Here is a 24,746-nt window from a genome sequence, read left to right on the forward strand (position 1 = left end):
AACTTGTGCTTAGCAGCCAAACGCTTTAACCACTACACCATTAGACCTCCGTGCCTAAGGCACTTGACTGCTAACCAGAAGTCTGGCGGTTCAAACCCACCAGCCACTCCTGGGAAGGAAGATGGGGCAATCTACTTCTGTAGTGATACTGCCTCGGAAACCCAAGGAGGGGTCACTATGAGTCGGGGCTGACTCGGCAGCACATAACAACAACAACAACAAAGCATAGGAATAGACCTAAATCATGTTTTGCTTTTTGTTTTTTCTTCAGCTGCAATGATAGTGAAAGATTTATTCTGTAAGTGTCTAGCAATTTGTACCCCCTTCCTGGCTGAAATAGCCAAGAGAGTAAACAGAGCTCAAATGACACCGAGAGTCATATAATTTCTCTAATGGAAAAAGCGTTGATGCATTACAAGTGTTTTAATTCTGACGTCATTCATTTACTCATTTATTCGTTCCACAAAGATCTAATAATTAGGTATGGGCTGAGATTATAAAGATCATTAAAATAAGGTGCTTGCTTCTGAAACTCACATTCTACCAGGGAGGCGGGCATAAAGAGAGATGGTTGTAGCCATCTACTGTGTGTTGTGTTAGACGATTAGACAGAGATTCTAGGAGAAGAGGAAATATAGCTTCTGAGACCAGAGAAGGTGACACTGGAAGTGAAACTATTTGAATAGAAATTCACTTGGTGAAAAAGGAGGAGATGAGCATTTCAAAGGAATGAAACAGCGTGAAACAGTCTTTTACAGTCACACTGCAATATGCCTAAATTCTCACTGCAGTAAAAGCCATTGTTAATGGCCAGTGGTTAAGAAGGATCAGTTACTAAAAATTACTAGATAGTTACTGAGTGCTCCTGTTGTATTGCTATGGATGAACTTTGCTTGCATTGTTTGTAACTAGGGTCGCCAGTCTTTTTCTGTGACGGGCTGTTGTTAGTTGCCATCCAGTCACTTCTGACCCTTAACAAGCTCAGGCTTTGCAAGCATAAGGGCTGTCCCAACTACTCAAATTTGTTATTGTAGCACAAAAGCAGTCATAGACAATATGTAAACGTGCAAGCATGGTTGTGTTCCAGTAACACTTTATTTATGTACACTGACATTTTAAGTTCATATAATTTTTATGTGTCATAAAATATTGTCCCTTCAATATCTAACCATTTAAAAATGTAAAAGCCATTTTTAGCTTGGCTTTACAAAACAGGTGGTGGACTAGATTTGGACCACAGGCCAAAGTTTGCCTTCAAATACTATAATACATAATATTAGGAAGGGTTGTTTCTGAGGAGGGAATATTTTTTTTTTCTTTAACTGTAGTGTAGTAAAATATATATAACAAAAAATTCTCCATTTTAAGGGTACCATTGAGTGGGGTTAATTATATTCACATATTGTGCAATTACTACCACTATTTATTTCCAAAATTTTAGTGAATAACATTTTAAAGAGGACTTTCCTGTTAAACTTGGTCCTTGGTAGAGAGTACATTCAAGTGGAAAATACTAGTAAATACTCCTATTTTCTGGGGACTGTTGTATGTGAAGAAGGCAACAGGGTAATTTTGGTTGATGTTAGCACCTAAAATACATCTCTGAAGGCTGACAGAGAAACATTGAACATGTGTTCAAAGGCTTATCATCAGAGAGACAGCAAGTTTAATAGGAAAATTAGACTTTTCTGACATTCTAACATTCAGAAATCAATAGCACTTCAAAAAGATCTGTGGATCCATGATTAGTAAGCCTAGAAATACCTTCCAAAAAATCAAAACCAAAATAATAATAATAATAATAATAATAAGGAAAAGCAATGTCCAAGCTACTAAATCATGGTTTAAATGCTTCATTTCAAATTTAAGCATACCTTGTCATCCTAATTATATTCATATGTGGTTAATATAGGTAGTGAGAAACTTCCTTCCTCAATCAAGCCTGGTAACCAAAAACTAACCTTGTCATCTCTTGCCCTGTGCTAAACTTAGATGGAACAGGTGAAGGCTTTTTTTTTTTTTTTTTTCCCCCATTTCTTCCCATTTCAGGCCAACCATTTCACCCACAGCATTCTTAATGAAATAGTAAGCAACTACATTAAAAGTGGAATTTTTCTCCTCAAGGAAGCAGTGCTTCAAAACCTAAGTGGTAGGAGATCTATGTAGGAGATCCTGGATAGAGAGGGAGAACAATGTGCAACAAAACTCAAAATCATTTGGAAAAAAAAAAAAAAGCTACCAGGTTTGCTGGCCTGATAGAGCCTGGTGGAACCACTGAGACTATGGCCTCTAGCTGCCCCTCAGGACTGGAAATGAACCCACAACTGTGGCTTCCAGACAAACAAAAGACAGGCATAGGAGTTGAACATCTACCTGAGGTAGATACACTCCTTGGAGAGAACAATCATGGGAGAAAGAAGTGCTGTTTATGCACAGGGAGACAGATCATGGAGGGATGAACATAGGGAAGAGCTAACTATCAGGAGGACGTGGGAGGGGAGCTGTTGCATTGTGGTAAATTGTAGTCAATGTCATGAGACAAAGAGTATGTGAGCTGGTTTATGGAAAGTGAATTTGCTCTGTAAACTTTCATGCAAATCACAATTAAAAAAAAAAAAAAAAAACCTAAGTGGTCATGGCCTGACATGGTGGACTCCTGACACTTATGGGAGATCCTGCAGCCTGGGAGCAGTACCTGAAGTTCAGGACTTACATAGCTGATCCGAAAATGTCTACAGGCCCAGTCATCCTGCTCCTCCTCTGAGACCATCTCCACAGTGATGTCCCCATAAGCAATGGGTTCTTCTGTGAAAGGCCAGTAATGATCACATTTCACCTGAGGCGAAAAATAACACAACCTTGTCAAATGAAGAGGGGGAAGAAATGAAGCCTGCTTTCACTCCTGGAAAACAAATGCATCTGCCCCTGAGCAACTGTATAGAACTGTTGCAAGAATGAAAAATAAAACAGGTAAAGAGTTTCTGCTACACAGGAAACTTAATCAACAGCAGAGGCTTGTGCTGGTTTTGCTGTTAAGTACGAAAGACCCCCTTAGGTACTTACCCTCCTTTTCTCATTACACTGTGTGAGCATGACAATAATCTGAGACTTCTGTTGTAGGACCATCTTCCAAAAGTCATTTCTGGTTTCTGGCAGTGGCCCCTGTGTGGCAATATACTCCTGTGGTGAGTTGTATCCCTGAGAGATAAGTGACAAAGTGTCACCTAATGAGGCCTGCCAACACCAAATGCTAGTCCTTACAAACCAGAAAAAACTGAAAATTAACTGATGATAAACCTGGCAAAGGATTAGACAGTGATAAAACATTTTCTCCTTTGCTCATCAAAAAAGCAGTCAGTGTATTTGCCTGACCATATAGGTCTGTGTGATTTTAAGTATTGCTCTCTGGAAGCTTACAAAATCACATGCCTTCAACCACACCTTTTATATGCACACACACACACACACACACACATTTAAGTTTTGAAATATATAAGTTATCTTTATATACGTTACAAGTACAGGTGCTCAAGTGGAGAACTTTTGGTTTGGTGGCTGGAACTGGCATTTAAATGCAACAGGATATTCATCTTTAGTGTAATTATCTACTTTCTCTTCAACAAAGAAATTGAACGTTGCTAATATGTGAGGTTGAGGTGCCCCCCTCCCCATTCTTTATTCTGAGATGGAATAGTGGGAACTGTTCTTTAGATTTGGATTGCTGGGTGGGGAGTGATCTCTTTTTAACTGTTGGATATATCTGTGTGTGCTGAATCGTATTCCATTGGCTGGGTTACCATAAGGATACTTTTTATTTTATCTTTTACTTACAGGAATATAGTTGGCATTGATGTAGTCTGCACCTTCCTCTTCATTCATGGAGATTAATCTTACCCGGCTAAAATCATCTGTAGGGAGATAAGAAATATTGAAAATCAAGATGGAAGAAAGAATTATTTTGACCCTCTTGACTGAAACTCAAGTAAAATTAGTTAGTGATGTAGTAGGTAAAGTTGTTTCCAATCTGATACTTCAGCCATATTTCAGTCTTAGCTTCTTGTTTAAACAAATGCACTGCTTTCTCCTCACTAGCTATCATATCCTTGGGAGAATTGTTTCTAAGTTTTGAGGGGACCATGCAGAATAGTTGCAGGATCTAAAATGTCTAGGAGATTGCATGGAAGTAACCAGCCTAAATACATGATTCCCATTTCACGTAGGGATATCCACAGAATTAATTACCTCGGAGAGACCTTGAGATAAGAAGATGAAGTCGCATGGGCTTTTAAATTAATGGACTTTAAAAGAGAAATGTAAAATTTTAAATGTATACAGATATAAGGTATTATGTTACTGTTATTACTACCAAATTTTATCAATAAATATTTATCAAGAAGAGAGCTCTTCTAGAGCTTTGTCAGCCTCTCTCTTCCCATTTTTCATCCTTTCCTGACCTCCCTACAGTGTAGCAGAGAGGAAGGTTAAATTTATATTGGAATGTATGTTAATCATCTTGTAAGTACTTTAGGAGGAGCTCTGGAGGTGTAGTGGTTAAGTGTTAGGCTGTTAACCAAAAGTTCAGCAGTTCAAATTCACCAGCTGCTCTGTGGTAGAAATGACCTCTGTTTCCATAAAGGTGACAGTGTAGGAAACTCTATGGGGTAGTTCTACTCTGTCCTATAAGGTCACTATGAGTTAGGATCAACTCGATGACACACAACAACAACAACACATACTCTTTATCATTTTGTTTTTGCCCTGCGTTGTTGCTTTTATTACAAAATACTGAACAACAGAAGAACTTGCCAGAGGTAAGATAACCCACTCCAATCCTTTTCTACTAGCTTTCTTCCATTATCCATAAATTGACAGAAAATAATTTTTGAGAGTACAAATTATCTGATCTCCAAATTTACTGAGACTGTTTTAATCTCCAAAGGGCCTAATGGTTAGTTTTTAGTCACACACAACAACATACAACTTCCTAACATACAATACAGGTCTAATGACATCAAAGTATGAAAGAGTTCAAGGGCTTCACTGTAATCATAGACATCCTTCAAGATCCAAACCACAACTGGCTTTGGCCAGAGATTGGTGAAATTGATTAATCTGCAATAATAATGGTCCTTCATCCTTTAAAAGACTTGGATAGAATGGGCACTCTTGAAGATCTTACATGGTAGGATATTTGTGTAACGGTTTTTACATCGGTTCAGCGGAAGATCTGCAGCAAAGTGTGGAATATCCAGCCCTATCAATTTCAACTCCTGTAAATGACAGAGAATATATTTATGAGATTTATATACATGGTGTGGATTGAACGTTTGTTTACAGTTCTTCATTCCCTGCATGCAATAGCATTATCAGACCCTTTTGCCGTAGGACTTTGCAGTGGTTTCCCTTTGGGGAAGAGTGTTCCTCTCTACTCAACTGTTATCAACTTGTTTTGGTCAATTGACTTAGGTAGAACTCAAGTATAGTCAGAGACTTGAAATGGGCTTGTTTGATTTGTTTGTTCCTCTTGCACTTCTGCCACCTGCCATGAAAAGAAAATGTTTATAGGAGCTGTTGGTTCCAGAATAAGGAGATACATGGAACAGACCTAATTCTGACCTATATGGTGCAGTAGAACTGCTTTAGTTGTCCACAGACTCATGAGTAACAGAAATAAATGTTATAGGCCATAGGGATATCAATATTGTTTCTCTCACAGCATTATTGCAGCAATAGTTTGTTTAATACAGTTCATTAATACCTAATATAGTGTAGTGATCATTTGGGGAAGTAAGAATTCTATACATAGCATGCAAGGTGTGGGAAATTTGCAAATAGAAATTCCTTTCAGAATTTTGCAGGTAATAGAGTAACTGAAAGGTATGCAATCTGCAAAAATAATCAATTCTATGAGGAAATGTAGATATTTTTCCTGCAGGCAATGAGCCTTTGAGAAAGTAATAAAAGACCGGGTGAGGAGAAATAGGTAGGGAACAATCACCATGATCAAAGATATAAGGTTAACAGTCACTAACTGTTTTGGTTACTCTGTGTTGCTCTAACAGAAATACCACAGGTAGAATGGTTTTAACAAACAGGTGTTTATTCTCTTACGGTTTTGAAGGTTAGAAGTCCGAGTTCAAAGTGCCAAGCTCTAGAGCCTAGGTGAAAGACCCTCGACCTTGGGCTTCAGCTCTGCCTCCTGCTCACGGCACACTGGAGCTGGAGGCATGTCTTTACTCAGCAGCTGCTGAGGCTGACAAACTCAAGGCTGACAAGTGAAATGGCCCAGTCCCAAAATTATCAAACCACACAGCAGGCTACTAATTAAAGTCCATTAACAGTCCCAAGATTGGCAGACAACATGGCAGGCTGCTGTACAATGACTCGGCTACATGCAGGATTCAGGCATGCCAAAAGTTGCAGACCTAAAGCTTCTCCTTATATACGGGGAGAGCACTCCATCCCTAAGGCAGCTACTCAGCTGATCACAGTAGATTCTACCATGGAGTTGATTACCAGGCTCATCACGGGGAATACTACATCCAGCTCCCCAGCCACTCAAAACCAGGCCCAGCTAAGTTAACACATATCCTTAACTACAACATTAATTATCTGCTAATGAAGCCTCAAAAGTTAGGTTGGACTTGGTAGTGGTAGGCAAAACCTTCAGTAGGAAATAAGAAAATCCAAGTATTTGCCTGTATTTACCAGTACTCTTATAAATCCTACTATTAGAGGGTACACTATTAGGCTGATTTTTAATACAGACAGATAATTATCATACTTAAAAAAGTCTATATTCTGGACAAAGAGGTATATAGGTTGTTATGCATTGTATCTTATAGGAAACAGAGAGATTGTAGTCAGGGCCACCTGGATTTCCCTGGGGCATTTTTCATGTCGTGGTCTATGTGAATGGTGCTCCCCGAGTTTTACAGTGAACAACCAATTTAGCAGCACGCAGCAGCTCTAGTTATATTCCCATGCAAGGACTCATGCCCAAATTTTAGAGAAATATTAGTAGAAAGCAAATTTAACTATCAATGAATGGGATTAACTATGTAGTGTGTATCTCTCTATAAGTCTATAAAGTGAGGCAGTACAGAAACCACTTGCTGTAAATTTTATTTAAATTTATAAGATGCTAATATTGATGGTTTACTCTTCATCATTCAAGCCAATTATTACTTCAACAGATCATAAGCTGGTGCAATACCTCTCTGGGCAAGAATTTTGGAGAGTCTTTGTAAGGCTTTTGGAGGGAGTTAGAGACATTTGACAGTTTCAAGAGCTTGAACAGAGGTTTCTCTTTCATGCTGTTTATCTCTTGATTCAAGTTTCTGTGCAGAAGTATATGTTCTTTATAAATCAACTTCTTGGCTCTTTTGCTGCTTGAAAATAGAAGCCTCTTGGTAGCAACTTCCCCCTGTGCTTACTGACACTGAGTTCCATATTTGCAGTCAACACACATGAATCAACTCAATTGCCTGGAATTCTCTCTTCCTTTGATTCCTCAACACGTTTTGCTTTTCAAGATTAAAAAGCAGAAATGAACTCAACTCCTTGGCCTAATTTGAAATCAGTCTTAAAGACACACTGTGCTGAATTTTATCTTCAATTCACAAAATTAGATGCTTTTTCATCACATCCAAAATCTTTACTTATGAAATGCCTTTAAACAGAAGACTAATACTTTATAACTGAATTTTCCATTTTAAAGAGTTTCCAAAGGCTGGTTATATTGTTCCTGTAAAAAGCAAAACTGATTTTTTAACAAATTGAAAACAAATCAGTGTTATTTTTAAGTCAGGTCCCCCCCCCAGCTATAAACATATTTAAATGATATTTCCATTGCTTAAAATAATTTGAAAATCTTCAGAAACTTTTTTTTAATTGCAATTTGGGTAAAAATTTACAGAGCAAGTTGGTTTTCCATTCAATGATTCATATACATTTTGCTTTGTGACATTGATTACAATCTCTACAGTATAATAGCACTCTTCCCACTTTCTCCCTGTGCTCACTATTTCCATTATTTCTTTCCTATCCCTTCCTGCCTTCTGAGTTTTATTTCTGGGCAAATGCTACCCTTTTGATCTTCTGTGGTTGATTGTTCTAATGAATGTGTATCTCATGGTGTTATTGTTCACCTCATTTGCCTATCTATCATTTGTCTGAAAGTTGAGCCACAAGGGTGTGTTCAGTTCCAGGTTTGAAGGGTGTCTAAGGGCCATAGTCTCAAGGGTTCCATCAGTCTCTATCAGACCAGTAAGCCTGGTCTTTTTTATGATTTTGAGTTTGGCTCCACATTTTTCTCCCACTCTATCTGGGACCACCTATCATGATCCCTTTCAGAGTGGTCAGCTGTGGCAGCCAGACACTGTCTAGTTCTTCTGGTCTCAGGGTTATGGAGGCTGTAGTTCTCATGATTCATTAGTCCTTCAGACAATTATTCCTTGTGTGTTTGATTTTCTTCACTCTTCATTGTTCTGGATGTGGGGAGACCAATAATAGTTGGGCCTTAGATGGAAGCTCATAAACTTTTAAGATCTCAGTCATTACTTATCAAAGGATATAGAACTCTGTCTTTGTGGACTATGTTATGCCAATTGACCTTAGTATTCCTTGAGAGTAGAGTCTTAAGAAACTTTCTCAAGAAAGGGCCTATAGAGATGATATATCAAAAACCTGCCTTCTACTGATGTACTGCTTATAATCTGTAAGGTCTTAGACAAATAGTTCGACTGTCTGACATAAGTTTAAGTATCTGTAAGATAAGGCTATGGAGCTCTGGTAGCATAGTGTGTAAACAACAACACAACATCAAATGGAGTAATTAAACTGAAAAAATACTAATGGATCACTATTACTAATGATTGTGAAGAAGCTTCTGTGTGGTGCAGTGAATTACTTAATATGGCTCTTCAGCCATGATCTTTGTGACTCCCACCACATGACTGGGTAGAACTGGTGGAACTGTGTGAATGTGAGGTGCTTGTCCACCAAGGGGATTGGTTAGCTTTTTAACAATGTAAATAAGGTACATGGCATCCTTGTGAGGGGTGGAAAATAAGGTGTATGGAACTCTAACATGGGGATTAGACAGTTTTGCCATTCTGCTAGGCTTAAAATGAGCTATCCCAGGGGGCAGAAAGGGGGGATCTCACTACCATCAAGACAGAGAAGAGTCAGTAGTGGAGCATATCCTTTGACCTGATTTGACCTTGACTGTGTTGAGATGATGGCAGAGAGACGGAAGAGAGATGGTAGCAGCAGAGGCAACAGAAACAAGAGACGGGAGTGAAACAGAGTGGAGGAGCCCACAGAGTGAGAAAGTTGAGTACCTTCAGGCAGGAGGCTTGCTGGCAGAGTGGGGTGTACCTATTGGCAGAGCTAAAAAGAGCTTTGTAACACTCACCCAAGCTGGGCAGAGGCCAGGCTGAAGGGCTCAGGGCCAAAGAGAGGTGTGCCTGTGGGTATGGCCAAGGGGAGGCTGTCTTGATTGAGGAATTGTATCTGAGCATTCCTGAACTTGAATTGTAACCTGTTACTTCCCTTATTAGGAAGTTTATTAACCCCATAATCATAAATATTTTCTATGAGTTCTGTGTGGTCATTGCAATGAATTTTTGAAGCCAACAAAGAAGTGGAGGGTGCCATGGGGGGACAGTTGGTGTCAGAACTAGTAGAAAGGTTGGAAGGTGGCAGCATGTGTGACCTTTTGCCTTATAGGAATCAGCCTTGTGCTGTTGATGTTGTTCTGGAACCTCCTTCCCCCTCATGAAGGCAGAGGAGGTCAGACGAAGCCATTGCCACACCTTTTTTGCAGTTTCTGTTATCATCATGTGGAAGACTAAGTGTGATTCTTTCTTTGTTTCATGACACTGACTCTATATCTTCTCCCTCCTTTGCCATTTGCTCTAACAGATCAACAACTTTCCTCCTGCTTAGGGCACAGACTGATAAACCAGAGGAAAAGGTCTCAGATACAAAAGAAACTGTGGAGACAGATTGCAGCTGAGCATTGGCACATATGGAAACTGACTAACTGAGAGAACTTTAATTGTGTGTTGCCTCCCTGCTGTAAATGCTCTAAGTTGATAAGAGAGGCCTAATTGGCTGAACAGTGTAAATGTAAATTGCCAAAGTTGAATTGCAGCAAAGCAGGATGCATGCATACACAAAATGCTTTGCAATCTTTTGTAATTTAGACTGTCACTAAGTGGAACATCAAATACAAAGTTTCCAGTCCAGTAGCTTTGCAGTTATTTTCTTTCCAACCATATGGAAGCTCCAGAGGCTTAATCTTCATGAAGGCAAAAGATATGGTGATGGCCTGAAATCAGCATAAATCATGTTTGCATTTTCTTTTCCTAGTTTAGTTTGTAAAATAATTTATTATCAGTTTTGTTTTCCAGACCATGCAGTCATCCAAGCCCAATGACAGTCTATGTTCTGTTGCCTGTGTTTGAAGCATACAAATCTTAAAAACTAAAGTGCAAACATATGCATCATCATCATCTGAGAAGAACACAAGCTATATTCTGCTGTTACAGTTTTAGCAATGTCAGCAGGTGACAGCACCTGGTGTTTGGTGATAGGTTGGAAGTAAGGACGGATGACCTATATTACTAGACAACTTGTCTATAGGGCAAAGTAGGTGGCAAGAACTGATAGGACCAGCATTGTTGTTTTCTTCATAGGCAAGTACAAGGTCCAATGAAAGTGGGTTGTACAACAAAAGGGGAAGAGGATTTAGAACAAAGTAGCTAGTGAAGTGACCCCAAAGATAGTGTGGGGTATAATAAAAATGGGAATCTGGGCTAGATCATAGAAGACTGTGTATGTAAGAAGGAAATCAGTCTCAGGAAAGTCTAGCAATAACTAGCAGGACTGTGCTGGGCACTAGGATGGAATTTAGGGACAATATCATAACCACTGGACAAGTTACTAGTATAGTAACTTGGGAAGTAAGGAATAAAGGAGGGAAGACTTAGGCATAGTAACAAACTAAGACTTCTGCTATAAAAACTGTTGGAGGAAGTTCAGGTTTACTTATTTTCAAATCTCAGAGAGAATCTTGACAGGCTTACATATTTCTCCTCTTCCGTCAAGATCAGGGATACTTGGAGGGGAGGTCAGCCACAGGCTAGTCTTTTACTGAAAGGACTTTGCATCTTTAGTTTGAGCTTGACTTGAGAGGATCAGAATGAACTGAGTGACCAGAGTAGCTAGAAGTGTGTCATTAAGGAAATGGCTTTCAAAATGAACTGTAGGTAGGTCTCCAATGGACGGGGCTACAACACAAATGAAAATAGCTGCAAATGACAGCTACTTCCAGAAATCACAGCTCATCTCTCATGAACTACGTGGCAAGTATTGTAGGTTTGCTTTGATCTTTTCAGCCACACTTCTGAACAGAGATAGTGAGGGCCTTTACTAGCATCCTGATCAAATACAGAGGACAGAAATTAATGGAAGAATGAGTAATATGTGGTATGTCATGTAGGTTCTTCAATTCCATTCTCTAAAGTCTGGTTCTTTAAAACCTTTGACATGAGAAGCATAACACTTGAGAAATTGAAGCTAATCCCTGAGTCTCACACCTCCTGAAGATACATATTTTCATCAGAAGGATAATCAATCTTTTTAACAGGTTCAAAATCAGATGCAGAGTGAAAAAGAATTTATTCAGTGAATGCAAGTTAATTCATATAACTTCATGTATGACTTATAGCTCTATTGGTAATATATGTAAATACAGACTTTATTTTCAGTTTGCATACTGCTTATAAATGATCCAATTTTTCAATGTGAGTGTGATCTTCAATGTCAGTATCAAAGTGAATACAAATCCTAGGCATAAATATAAACAGAACAAATAACTATTCGGCTACTGGATTTAGCAAAACCGGCTATCTAGTGCTCTTATAACAGAAATACCATAAGTGGGTAGTTTTAGAAAACAGAATTTATTTTCTCACAGTTTAGGAGGCTAGAAGTTCAAACTCAGGGTGCCAGCTCTAGGGGAAGGCTTTCTCTTTCTGTTGGCTCTAGTGGAATGTCCCTATCTTTTTTAGTTTCTGCTCCTTGGCAATCTTCGTTCAGCTTGACATCTCCCTTTCCCCATATCTGCTTGCATAGTGCCTAAGGCACTTGACTGCTAACCAGAAGGCCAGCAGTTCAAACCCACCAGCCACTCCTTGGAAGGAAGGTTGGGCAATCTACTTCTGTAGTGATACTGCCTTGGAAACCCAAGGAAGGGTCGCTATGAGTCAGGGCGACTCAACAGCACATAACAACAACATATCTCAAAAGAGATTGTCTCAAGAACACCCTAAACTAATCCTGTCTTATTAACATAATAAAGACAACCCATTCCCAAATGGAATTATAACCACAGGCATGTTGTTGTTAGGTGCTGTGGAGTCACCTCTGACTCATAGCGACCCTATGTACAACAGAATGAATCATTGCCCAATCCTGTGCCAGCTTTATAATCCTTGCTATACATGAGCCCACCGTGGTAGCCACTGTATCAGTCCACCTTGTTGAGGGCCTTCTTTTTTGTTGACTCTCCACCTTACCAAGCATGATATCCTTCTCCAGGGAATGGTCTCTTCTGACAACATGACCAAAGTAGGTGAGGTGAAGTCTGGCCATTCTCACTTCCAAGGAGCATTCTGGCTGCACTTCCTCCAGGACAGATCTGTTAGTTCTTTTGGAAGTCCATGGTACCCTTAGTATTCTTCACCAACACCACAACTCAAAAGCATCAACTCTTCTTTGGTCTTCCTCATTCACTGTCCAGCTCTCACATGTATATGAGGCAATTGAAAACACCATGGCTTGGGTTAGGCACACATTAGTCTTCAAGGAGACATCTTTGCTCTTCAGCACTTGAAAGAAGTCTATTGCAGCAGATTCGCCCAGTGCAATACCTTGTCTGACATCTTGACTGCTGTTTCCATTGGTGTTGATTGTGGAACCAAGTAATATGAAATCTTTTACAACTTCAATCTTTTCTCCATTTATTGTGATGGTGCTTACTGGTCCAGTTGTGAGGATTTCTGTTTTCTTTATGCTGAAGTGTAATCCATACTGTGGGCTGTAGTCTTTAATCTTCATCAGTAGGTGCTTCAAGTCATCCTCACTTTCAGCAAGCAAAGTTTTGTCATCTGCATATGGCAGGTTGTTAATGGGTCTTCCTCCACTCCTGATACTGCATTCTTCTTCATATAATTCACCTTCTCAGATTATTTGCTCAGCATACAGATTGAATAAGTGTGATGAAAGGATACAATCCTGATGCACAGGCACAGAGGTTAGGATTTACAACATATGACATTCCACCTTCTGTGCCCCACCCCCCAAACTTATATCCTTGCCATATGCACAGCACATTCACCTCATCATATAGTTGCAAAAGTCTTAAATCAACTCCAGGATCAAAATCTCATCTTCTTAATCATCAAAATCAAATATGGGTGAGACTTTAGGCATATTCCATCCTAGGGAAAAATTCCTCATCATCTATGAACTTATGAAACATACATTACAAGTTACATGTTTCCATAGTAGAATAGTGGAATAGGCACAACACAGATATTTCCATTATAAATGGGAGAAAGTTGAGGGAAAGAAGAGATAACAGGTACCAAGCAAGTCCCAGATCCAGCCTAACAAATCACATTAGCTCTCAAGCCTTGAAAAGAATCGTCAGTTTTTTGAGACCGTCTGGGCAGTGTCCCTGCCCTCCAGACTCTGGGTGTTGATCATGACCTCTAGACTCTGGTTGGAGGGCCCTTGTCCTGGGGCTTCAGATCCACCTTCTAGGCCCTCTGGTTTGGCAACTTGGCTCCCTTGGCTTTAGGTGGCCCCATTCTCCTAGCCCATCTGAATGGCAAGCCCACCCCCTTGGACACAGCAGACCCTGTTCTTCCACCCCTTGGGCATGGAAGCCTTACCCCCTCAGCCTTGACCAGTAACCCCTTAATGGCAGCCCCACACTCCAGAACCAAGTTGTTAAAGATCTGATTCTTTGAAACCTAGCAAGTTGTGGACAGACCTTTTGAGATCCAGGAGACCATGACCCCACCCTTTGAAACTGAGAAGGCCCTGTTTCCAGTACTCCTTCCAACAGTTCTGGTGATTTCAGAGATGTTCCAGGGATGGTTCCTTTCTTTTCTCAGAGGACAATAGGTGTAACTCCTTTGCTCTGTTCCCTGCCTGTAGAATTTCAAGAGGCAGACAGTGTTCTTTCCATTCTTTCTTTCTCTGTCTCTTTTCAGTTAAGGTAATTAATTTTCTGCTGTGGTAATTGATTAGATCCACAAGTCACAGACTTAATCTTTTTAACTAAAGATTCTGTATCCATGTCTTTTGTGAACATTCTAGGACATGTATCGTTAGTTCATACAACAGGATTTCCCAAATCTTTAACTTCTGTTTTCATTTTTCCCAGTTCATTTTCAAGTCCATCTTTTTCTTCTTCCATTTTACTATAAGTGGCAAGGAGAAACCACATAGCTCCTTTAAGATCTTGCTTAGAAATCTTATCATCCAGATATCCAATTTCATCACTTACAAGTGATATTCTACGAAACATTTGACATAATTCAGAGAAGTTCTTTGCCACCGAGTATAAAGCATCACCTTTTCTCTATTGTCCAATCACATGTTCATCATATTCTTTTAAACCAGAAGCACATATAATTCCCATATTTCTAGCAACATTCTGTTGCTGGCACCATATGCATTCTCTAAGATGATGGAAACTTTGTCTATAGGTCTCTCACTTCCTTCTGAGCCCTTGCCAGAATTGCCTTTGAAATCCATAATTCTACCAACAGTCTCCTCAAGGCAATCTATATTAAACATTTTAAATATTCCAGCCTCTACTCAATTCTAGCCTCTTACTCAAGTCCAAAACCACCCCACATTTTAGTTATCTGTTAAAGCAGGATGCCCACTTCTTGGTATTGAATTCTGTCTTGTTGAGTGCTGCTATAACAAAAATACCACTAGTGGGTGGTTTTAACAAACAGAAATGTATTTTCTTACAGTTTAGGAGGCTAGAAGTCCAAATTCAGGATACCAGCTCTAGGGAAAGACTTTCTGTCTCTGTAGGCTCTGGAAGAAGGTCCTTGTCTCTTTTAGATTCTTCTCTTGGGCAATCTTCATGTGACTTGGCATCTTTCTTCCCTTATGTCTAGTTGCTTTTTAATATCTTTTATATCTCAAAAGAAACTGACTCAAAAGCACCCTACACTAATCCTGTATTATTAACATAATAAAGGCAACCCATTCCCAAATGGGATTATAACCATGGGCTAAAGGTTAGAATTTACAACACATATTTTTTTTGGTGGAGGCGGGGCATGATCAAATCCATAGCACCATTTGATTCTGCCAATCTTACTATACTCTTGGGTTCCCATTACAGAAGGAAACATTTTTTTCATTAAACTTCAATTAACTATCAGTGTATTTCAAGAAAATTTGAGGGCTGCCATGGGAAATGCCCAACATGCACCCTGAAATGAGGCATGGTGTTTTAGTTACACCCTGAAATGAGGCATGGTGTTTTAGTTACTTAGTGCCACTCTGACAGGAATATACCACAAATGGGATAGCTCTAACAAAAAGGGATTTATTCTCTTACAACTCTGGAAGCTTGAAGTCCGAGTTCAAAGTGCCAGGCTGAGGAGCTGGTTGAAAGCTCCTCGACCTTAGGCTTTAGCTCTGCCTCTTGCTCCCGGCCCACTGAAGCTAGAGGCATCTTTACTCAGGGAGCTCCTGGCTGCTGAGGCTGACAAACTCAAGGTTGACAAGTGAAATGGCACAGTCCCAATATTACCAAACCACATGGTGGGGCATTGATTTATATCCATTGAAAGGCCCAAGATCAGCACAGCATGGCAGTCTACTGAATGAAGACTCAGCTACATCTAGGGTCCAAGAGTGCCAAAAAGCTTGAGACCATTCTCAAAGTTGCTTCTTATATACTGGAAGCAGCCCACATTCCTAAAGTAGCAACTTAGCTGCTCCAGTAGATTTCACCATGGAGTTAATTACCAATCTCATCATGGAATAACTACATCCAGCTGCCCAGCCACTCAACCAGGCCCAGCCAAGTTGACACAAATGCTTAACTACCACACATGGTAATTCAATACTTCTTTGGAAAGAGTTGAAGATCCCCTGACACTAAACTTGAGGATGTGGGGGAGGGTAGAGCTGAGGGTTGGCAGTGCTTAGGAGGCTGTTAAATAAGAAAGGAAGTAATGAGCAACTGCTAGTCTGAAACATGTGATCTGAGCCTATACCTTAAAACGGACTCCTGGATGTATTTTCCCATCAGAACATGGATACAATGCTAGGACTTGGCACCAAATAAATTGCACATATGACCAATCATATTCTAAGAACCAAGATATATGGGGAAAAAAAAGAAAACTTCATAACAAAAATACTAAGCACTTCTTCACATCATGGGTTATAAAGCTAGGTGCATCTTTGTCATCATCTAGTCCCATGTTTGCTGTGTATGACTTTGTGTATTCTTTGTTGTGTATGACTGTCCCACACACTGCAAAACATTTAACATTCTTGTTCCTTCCCTTAGCAAGTACCACTAATACCCTCTAAGTTATTACAGTAACAAAAAACACTGGTGCAGATTTGCAAACTCCGAGGGAATTCATATTGGCCCAACTGAGAACCATTGATCTAGTTCAATCTACCTACCCATTTTGTAGAAGAAGAAAATAAGGTGAGAGAAATTGTGACATTTTTCAGTATTGACTAGCAGCAAAATGGTAGTGAGAACCCAAGTGTTCTCTGATATAAAGCATTTAGTATAACATCTATAATTTCTTATGCTCCTGTATGCAATGGGTAACTCTTTTGGTTCTCTAGTGCTTCTATAACAGACATACCATAAATGGAGATGGTTTTAACAAATAGGGATTCATTTTCTTACAGTACAGGAGGCTAAAAGTCTGAGTTCAAAATGCCAGCTCTAGGGGCTGTGTGAAGACCCCTCGACCTTGGGCTTCAGATCTGCCTCTTGCTCCTGACCCAATGAAGCTAGAGGCTTTTCTCAACTCAGATAGCTGCTGGCTGCTGAGGCTGACAAACCCAAGCTTGAAAAAATGACACAGTCCCAGAATTATCATGAAACATGGCAGGCCACTAGTTAAACAGTTCCCAGATCAGCAGACAACATGGCAGACCACTTATGACTTGGCCAAATGCAGGATCCAGATGAACCAAGAAGCTCGAGACCTTTTTCAAAGTATCTTCTTATATACTGGAAGCAGACCACCTCCCTCGGGCAGCTACTCAGCTGCTCCAGTAGATCCTACCATGGAGTTGATTACCAGTTTAATCATGCAAAATTACTATATCCAGCTGCCCAGCCACTCAAAACCAGGCCCAGCCCAGTTGACACACACCCTTAACTACTACAGTAATTGAGCCAGGCCTTAGGTCTCCTGACCCAGTTAGTAATTAGTGGGGTATGGTATTTGATAATATATGAGATTCTTCTTATCCTCAAATTTCTTGTTATAATATCTACTCCAGTTCTACTTCTTACAGACCAAAGCTGACCTTGGTTGATAAGGGAAAAGAAGAGGTAAGAATGAGGATAAAACAGCAACATTCTACAACATGGTGTTTCATAGCAAGAGCCCTTGGAGGCTTAAAAATAAAAGTACCACCAAAACCAAAATGAAACTCACTGTCATTGCATCGATTCTGACTCATAGTGACCCCCTTTGGGTTTCTGAGATTGTAAATCTTTATGGAAGTAGACTGCCCAGTCTTCCTTCTGTGGAGTGGCTGGTGGATTTGAACTGCCAACCTTCTGGTTAGCAGTCAATCAATTGCCTTAGGCAATACACCACCAGAGCTCCTTAAAAGCACCACAGTAATTTAAAAAGTCACTTTATCATTCCTTTTTCCTCGTTTCCATGGATCACTGGTAACAGAGCAACCCAGACTATGTCACCAAAACAAAACCAAACTCACTGCCATTGAGTCGGGTTCGACTCATAATGAACCCTCCTTGTGTTTCCAAGGAGGTATCTCTATGGAAGTAGATTGCCCAATCTTCCTTCCAAGGGGTGGCTGGTGGGTTTGAACTGCCAGGCTTCTGGTTAGCAGTCAAATGCCTTAGGCACTACACCACCAGGCTCCAGACAATTGTTATAAATGGTGGAATATATGAGAAGAAAATGAGGCTCAGTTTATTTTCCACACTGCTGAGATCCTAGACTTACTTATGTCCATCTACCCTGACACGTGGTCTTAAATGCAAAGAAATATGTGTATGTCAGAAAAAGGAAGCATCAGCAGTGGTTTTTTTTTTTTTCTGTATACAAACTATGTGTAACTCACTCTCCCAAGTGTCTCCAAAGAAAAAAGCAAAACCTCACAAAGAAATATTAAGTAGAATACCAGGTGCCCTACAACAATAAAAGTCCACCAGTCCAGGCTCTTATCTTCCCAGTAGACAAGAGGATAGTTTCATCCATCATTCACCCTCATGCCTACATGACATGAGAAACACACAAAAATTCCCCTGAAAGTGATCCTCTCTCAGGCCTCAGGGCTCAGCTTGTTTCTTCTTGCACTCCCAATTTCTCTGGTTTTCCACCACAGCTTCTCCTATAGCTATGTTTGCTCACCTGAGAACTTATATCTATTCTCTCCTTCCCTTTATTTGTATCATCTAAGCCCTGGCCCACTAACCAAACACTGATGACCTTCACTCTGTATAGTAGTTAAGGTTGTAAGTCAATTTGGCTGGGCCTAGTTGAGTGGCTGGGCAGCTGGTGGTAGTTATTCCCCAGAGTGAGACTGGTAATTAATTCATGGTGGAATCTACTGGAGCAGCTGAGTAGCTGCTTTAGGGATGTGGGCTGCTTCCAGTATATAAGAAGTAACTTTGAGGACGGTCTCTAGCTTTTTTGCACACTTGAACCCTGCATGTGGCTGAGTCTTCATTCAGTAGCCTGCCATGCTCTGCCAATCTTGGGACTTTTAATGGACTTGAATCAATGTAGTGTGGTAATATTGGGACTGTGCGATTTCACTTGTAGACCTTGGATTTGTCAGCCTCAGCAGCCAGCAGCTGTCTGAGTGAAGAAAGCCTCCAGCTTCAGTGGACTGGGAGCCAGAGGCAGAGCTGAAGCCCAAGGTTGAGGGGCTTTCACCCGACCCTTAGAGCCCTGCACTTTGAACTTGGACTTCTAGCCTCCAAAACGGTAAGAGAATAAACTTCTATTTGTTAATGCCACCAATTTATGGTATTTTTCTGTTAGAGCAGCACAGAGGTAACCAAAACACCCTGAATCTGCAGATAGGGTATCTGTAGTGTAACAACCCACTCTGCCTATTATGCGATCATGTCACAAGCACTGCCCAACAAACAGGGGAACTGCTCAATATAAACCCCCAAATTCTCATGCCCCACCAATTACAGAAGGCACAAAATACTTTACCCACTCACCTCAAATTGAAGAGAAAATTTATAGTCAGAGTCTTTGGCCATATCCTTGATGTAGGCATCAAAGTCATCCAGCTGAACCGGGCTTTGTCAAGCACAAAGAAAGGAATATTTTAAAAATCCTGTTGATATGTATTATGTATGTATTAAACCATAGAGATGGACAATTTTCTTGGAGAAACAGAAGGTTTACCTCTCAAGGGTTAGCATGCACTTTTTTCATGGTCAAAGTTATCAGTCTTTACATATTGTAATTGAAAAGAGGTACTTACATACCAAACTTTCTTGAGATGGGAGTTATCTCTAAATTTTCATTTTGCTCTTACTCTAGTAAGAGTAGAGACTCATACTATATTTATACACATGCATATGTGTTGTTTTTCTAGAAAACTCTGGCATATGAGAAATAAATGAAGGATTAGAATCCAAAGACTTGAGTTCTTGTTTACTTATTTTTTTGTGTGATCTTGGAGACTTAACTTTTCTGAGAGTCAGTGTTCTCATCTACAAAATACTATATTTATTCCTACCTCATAAGGTGTAGTGATAAACCACAATAAAGAATATATAAATTTAAGCAGTTTTACAAATACAAAGATTTGTACTAGTTGTACTGTTTCCCCAGAACAGAGGGAGGTCATTGAGGTGGTGCACTTGTCCAGAAACTCCCATGACTCAGTAAAAGTGAGCTATGCTTGCATTTCTCTGAACGCATAGATATGGCTCAGAGGTACAACTACCACATCAAAGTCTGTGTTTCTGCATCTGTAGCAGAACTCTGCACCTTTTTTTATTGTTGTTGTTTTGGTGAATAACAATTAAGTTTTATTTATTGTAGTTTTCTGTAGCTGCTTATCTCTTCTTGAGTCTACCTACTAACCTTCTCACTCTTAAGCTGCTCTCTGCTTCACTAGGGTGCTTTACTCTCATTAGCCTAAGATTTTCCACCTTGGCAGGGTCCACATATTAGACTTCTTCCTTCACCTTTGTTGCATGTTGGCTTGCCGACAGGTCCTACCACTCCCAGTTTCTACCAAAATTTTGCTTAGGTCTTGCTTCTCCTTGTTTCTTCCTGGGTCTTGTGAGGACCATGCCCTGATAGTCTCCTCCTTTTGCCCTGAATACTTTTCCTCTAACTAGTCTATACCTTTAGTTCCCTTAACAACTCAACGAATAATGTGTGAGCAGTAAAGTTTTTCTATCAAGTCTTTCTGTGCAGGTGAAAGTATCTCTCCTTTGTTTAGGTTAGCTTTGTATCTGCTAAGTTTTCTCTGATATCAGTCAATGTATACCACTGGAATAGATCAAAACTAGATTTAGGAAAAAGTGAATGATGGTATTTATGCATGCCATAAAATTCTATGTCACCCAAGGTATATGCACATCATGATTTCTCTCCATCAGCATGGATACAGTAGACCTGGCTGGAGTCTAATTGCCTCCTTGCATTAATTCACTGACATTCTATCCTAAGCGAGTATCAAAAATGAACTCTATTTATATGTTCCACTCTTTACATGAAGAGTTTTACCTAAGAAAAGACTTGTAGGTGATAAACTAATTAGGCTTTTGAAATCAACTGATCGTTAATTTTCACTTGCCAGAACCATAATTCTTACAATTTAACAGCTCAGTAGATAGTGAAACCACAGGCTAGCTAATTATCATTTTCTATTTGTTATAAATGTTTCCCGAGACAGCATTTCTTAGAGTATGTATTATAAAATAAAATAAAAGAATTAAACACAACATTATAAAATACAAGATGGCAAGGTTTTTGTACAACTTTGATGGTAGATTTCTGTAGAGTTAGAAATCCGTTGTGCAAAGCTACCATAATCCCTAACAACAATTCTATCTTCAATTTTGTCTTGTGAGAGTTTTTCTTCTCCCTGAGATGTTGTTTCTGTGATGCACAGTCTTATTTGTCCCTGTCGAACACACTAACTTGTACTGTGCTTAGCTATCATCCTAGGCATTTGCCTCTTTAAAAGGAACTAGCAAGTGAAACTTACTTAGTCAGTTTCCTCTTCTTTAAGCCGTTTTTACTCCTGAGAATTTTGAAAATAAAAGAAGAAAAATAAAAATATATCTTGAAAGAAAAAAATTGATTAACATTGTGTTTAAATTGAAAAGCTTTAAGTAGTTACATCAGATACCTCAGTTTTATTTAATTTTTATTGAATATAACTCAGGTTTGTTTAATTATTTTTCCTTAAATGATAATGATACTAATTTTCTTAAATGGTAATGATAATAATTTCAGATTCATTTTTAAACTTCTTCTAGATTTCAGGGAACGTACTACAATTTATATTTCATATACATATACACATATGTAAATGAGTTTTAGAGATACGATTTTTTAGTATTGGTTTTTAAATTGCTAAAATATTTTGTAAAAATAAGAAAGCATGTATTGCCTAAATATTCTAGATTATATGGGCAAAATGGAAATAAATGGAGAATTGAAGAATTCATGGTGAGAGGGGAGATATATTTTTTATTTAGACTAAAATATTCCTGACATTTTGGCTGGGGATGTGAATTTGTGCTATCAGTTTTGAAATGCATCATATGTAACTTTTATTATGAAATTGTTCCAACCTAATTTTCAACTAATTTTGAAGCTATTTGATTAATTGGACCTATTATTTGCTTGTTCTTAATTCGTTGCTAGTCTGTAAGTTCAAATACATGCAATGCTAAAGCATGTTTCAGTTGATAACATTTGTTTGAGGTATTTAGGGTAGTTCTTTCAGCCAGTTAGCAAGCTAACTGACCTAAGTTAGTTAATGAGAAGATAGGACCTTCTGAAACATTCTGTTATTGTGTGCATTTTTATCATCTTATATAAATGATAAATATTAATACCAGATTAAGTTTGAGTGAGATGACAATACACAATTTTTATAAGTAATTTTTAAAGATCTTTACATATTTTTAATGAGTGCACATAAATGTTCAGAAAATAAATAGTTTATAGTAAATAACAAGTTGTAATCTTAGTAATTTCATGAGCCAAAATATGTATTTGTATTCAAAATTATGAATGCTTGGATACTTCCACTTCCTAAAACCTCAGGAAGGATGAAGCACTTGCTTCCTCTATACTTTCAGAAGACTTTGATATTGGAGTATTTCTCACATTGTATTATTGTTACTTACATATATGCCCTTGCTAGATGGTGCTCCCCACTCTTATCCCAGGGCTGAGCATTGTTAATGAACGCATAGAGGATGGTCTATAGATGCATATTGAATTAAATGGAAACAAAATACCTTCAGTATTTCACTTAATGATTCAATTAAGAATTTGATACTCGGCTTGTGATACTGCACAGGGCTTGTGAGGTCCTGGTTGGGGAAATGGGACTTGTGGATGGGAAGGAAGTGATGCAAGGCAAGAAATGTAGGAACTATCCCAAAAGGCAAGTGTTGTTTCTTGTTTTCAAGTAGTTTTTATTTCTTCCCACTTCTGAGTGAAGGTCATCTATTTACTAGCTACTGTCTCTCTTTTTTTTTTTTTTTTTTTTTTTTTTTTGTTTTTCCTCTCTCTCTCTCTCTCATCCTCTTTGTTTTCCATGCTTAGGATTGAAAGGAATAGACATTCCGGTTTTTATCCTGTCTCTCCCTCACCCCATCTCCCCAAAAATCCAAAACACTTTACTGTTGTACATAACTGGATCACATAGACATTGGGAACTTAAAGAAATACCTATCATTATTTCACTCTGTGGAATTAGTTAACTTTAGGAATCCCAACATTTAGTTTGTTCAGTAGAAGCCTTTTTTTTTTTTTTTCTTTTTTTTTAATTACTGCTTTTGTGAAAGCTTAGGTACCTAACCGCTCTGGGAAAGTCAAGAGACTGCCAACATATTTTGTGATTGGGAGTGGAAAAAAAAAAAAAACCTATCTGTGCAGACTTTGGGGAAAACTGGGAAGAAACAAATGTCTGTGCGATGGTGACACTGAATAAATTCACTGCTGAAATATTAAGCTGCTACTATTCAACAGCTGTGAAGAAACCTGATTCATGCAGGAGAGATGCTTTTTTTCCTTTCCATTTCATTCACTGATTAAATGAACTTTAAATATAACAAATATTATATGTTTATAATATTTATGACAATACCACACACTTATTGTCATAAGTTTATCTCTTTATGATTTTTGTACAACTTGCATTGTTCTATTTAGATTTTGCTAAATTCCTAAAGATTCGGAAGGACTTTTATATCCTAAGGCTGTGGACCAGAGCTCCCTTTTTTTTGGTTTTTGGTTTAAGGCTCTGGAACATGACAAGACTGAGCTGTGGTAGTAACAATCATAGAATTTTCCCACCTATTCAATTGCTGTGCTCATTCTAAGACCAAAGTGAAAGAAAATTCATTTGTCAACATATAAGTTAATGCACTGTTAGCACTTTTATATAGAAAGAGCTAATTCGTGGGCATCTTATAGTGAAAATTTGGATGATGCTTAGGGCATCACCTTTCCATTGCAAACGTTGCTCTGAATAATGACACCCATCAAACAAATGGTATATATATATACAGGATCGGCATTTCTTTTAATATTTTTCTTTTACTTATATTAGGTAATGTTCAAAGCCTAATGACTTAAGTTAAGATGGATTTTATAAGTCCTTTATGACTATGATAAATCTTGGAAGCCAGCCAGACTGGAATTCATTCCAAAGAATATGAGGCAATGATGGAGATGTGGACTTTGTAACAGTTTAAAATACAAACAAGCAAAATACTAAAAAACCCCATTTCATAGGTGCTACTTACTCTTCCAGGAGCTAAATGGAAACCATTCCCAAATCTTATAAAGATCCTTAGGGTAATAACATTCTCCAAATAGAACATGCAATAATCATGAATAAAGCTGAGTATTTTAAGCTAAATGTTGCTTCATGCCTAAACTATCAACTACAGAGGATTTAGAACAGGCAGGTGAATAATGAAGGTGACTGTGGTAGTAAAAGAAGAGACTAATAACACTGAATTTAGTTAGATCTAGTTCAAATTAGATTGCTTTGAACGGGAAGCACAATCTAAGATCATTAAAGGGAGACATTCTTGCAGAATGCAATCCTGAGATGATGTGGGCACTGTCGCTCCACATTGATCCTACTATCACCCCAGGAAAAGATTTGAGCAACACTGAGAGAGAGAGAGAGAGAAAGAGAGAGAGTCTGTTGATTTCCACACAAAGGCACTG

The 24,746-nt window shown here is 38.8% G+C and overlaps 1 protein-coding gene across 1 annotated transcript in view; it reads right to left on the reverse strand.

Moving 5' to 3' along the window:
• PTPRO (protein tyrosine phosphatase receptor type O) overlaps positions 1–24,746 on the reverse strand; it is a 159,440-nt gene that overhangs the window by 13,314 nt on the left and 121,380 nt on the right. The window contains exons 18-23 of the mRNA XM_042781480.1: positions 21,532–21,567; positions 19,520–19,601; positions 5,180–5,270; positions 3,832–3,908; positions 3,064–3,198; positions 2,714–2,836 (exon numbers count right to left, since the gene is read on the reverse strand). Coding sequence (XP_042637414.1) covers positions 2,714–2,836; positions 3,064–3,198; positions 3,832–3,908; positions 5,180–5,270; positions 19,520–19,601; positions 21,532–21,567 — 544 coding nt within the window. The remainder of the gene's footprint in view (positions 1–2,713; positions 2,837–3,063; positions 3,199–3,831; positions 3,909–5,179; positions 5,271–19,519; positions 19,602–21,531; positions 21,568–24,746) is intronic.

This window comes from Orycteropus afer, unplaced genomic scaffold (genome assembly GCF_000298275.1).
Source record: "Orycteropus afer afer isolate SDZICR_OR568_19922 unplaced genomic scaffold, OryAfe1.0 scaffold00126, whole genome shotgun sequence".
NCBI classification, from domain to species: Eukaryota; Metazoa; Chordata; class Mammalia; order Tubulidentata; family Orycteropodidae; genus Orycteropus; species Orycteropus afer.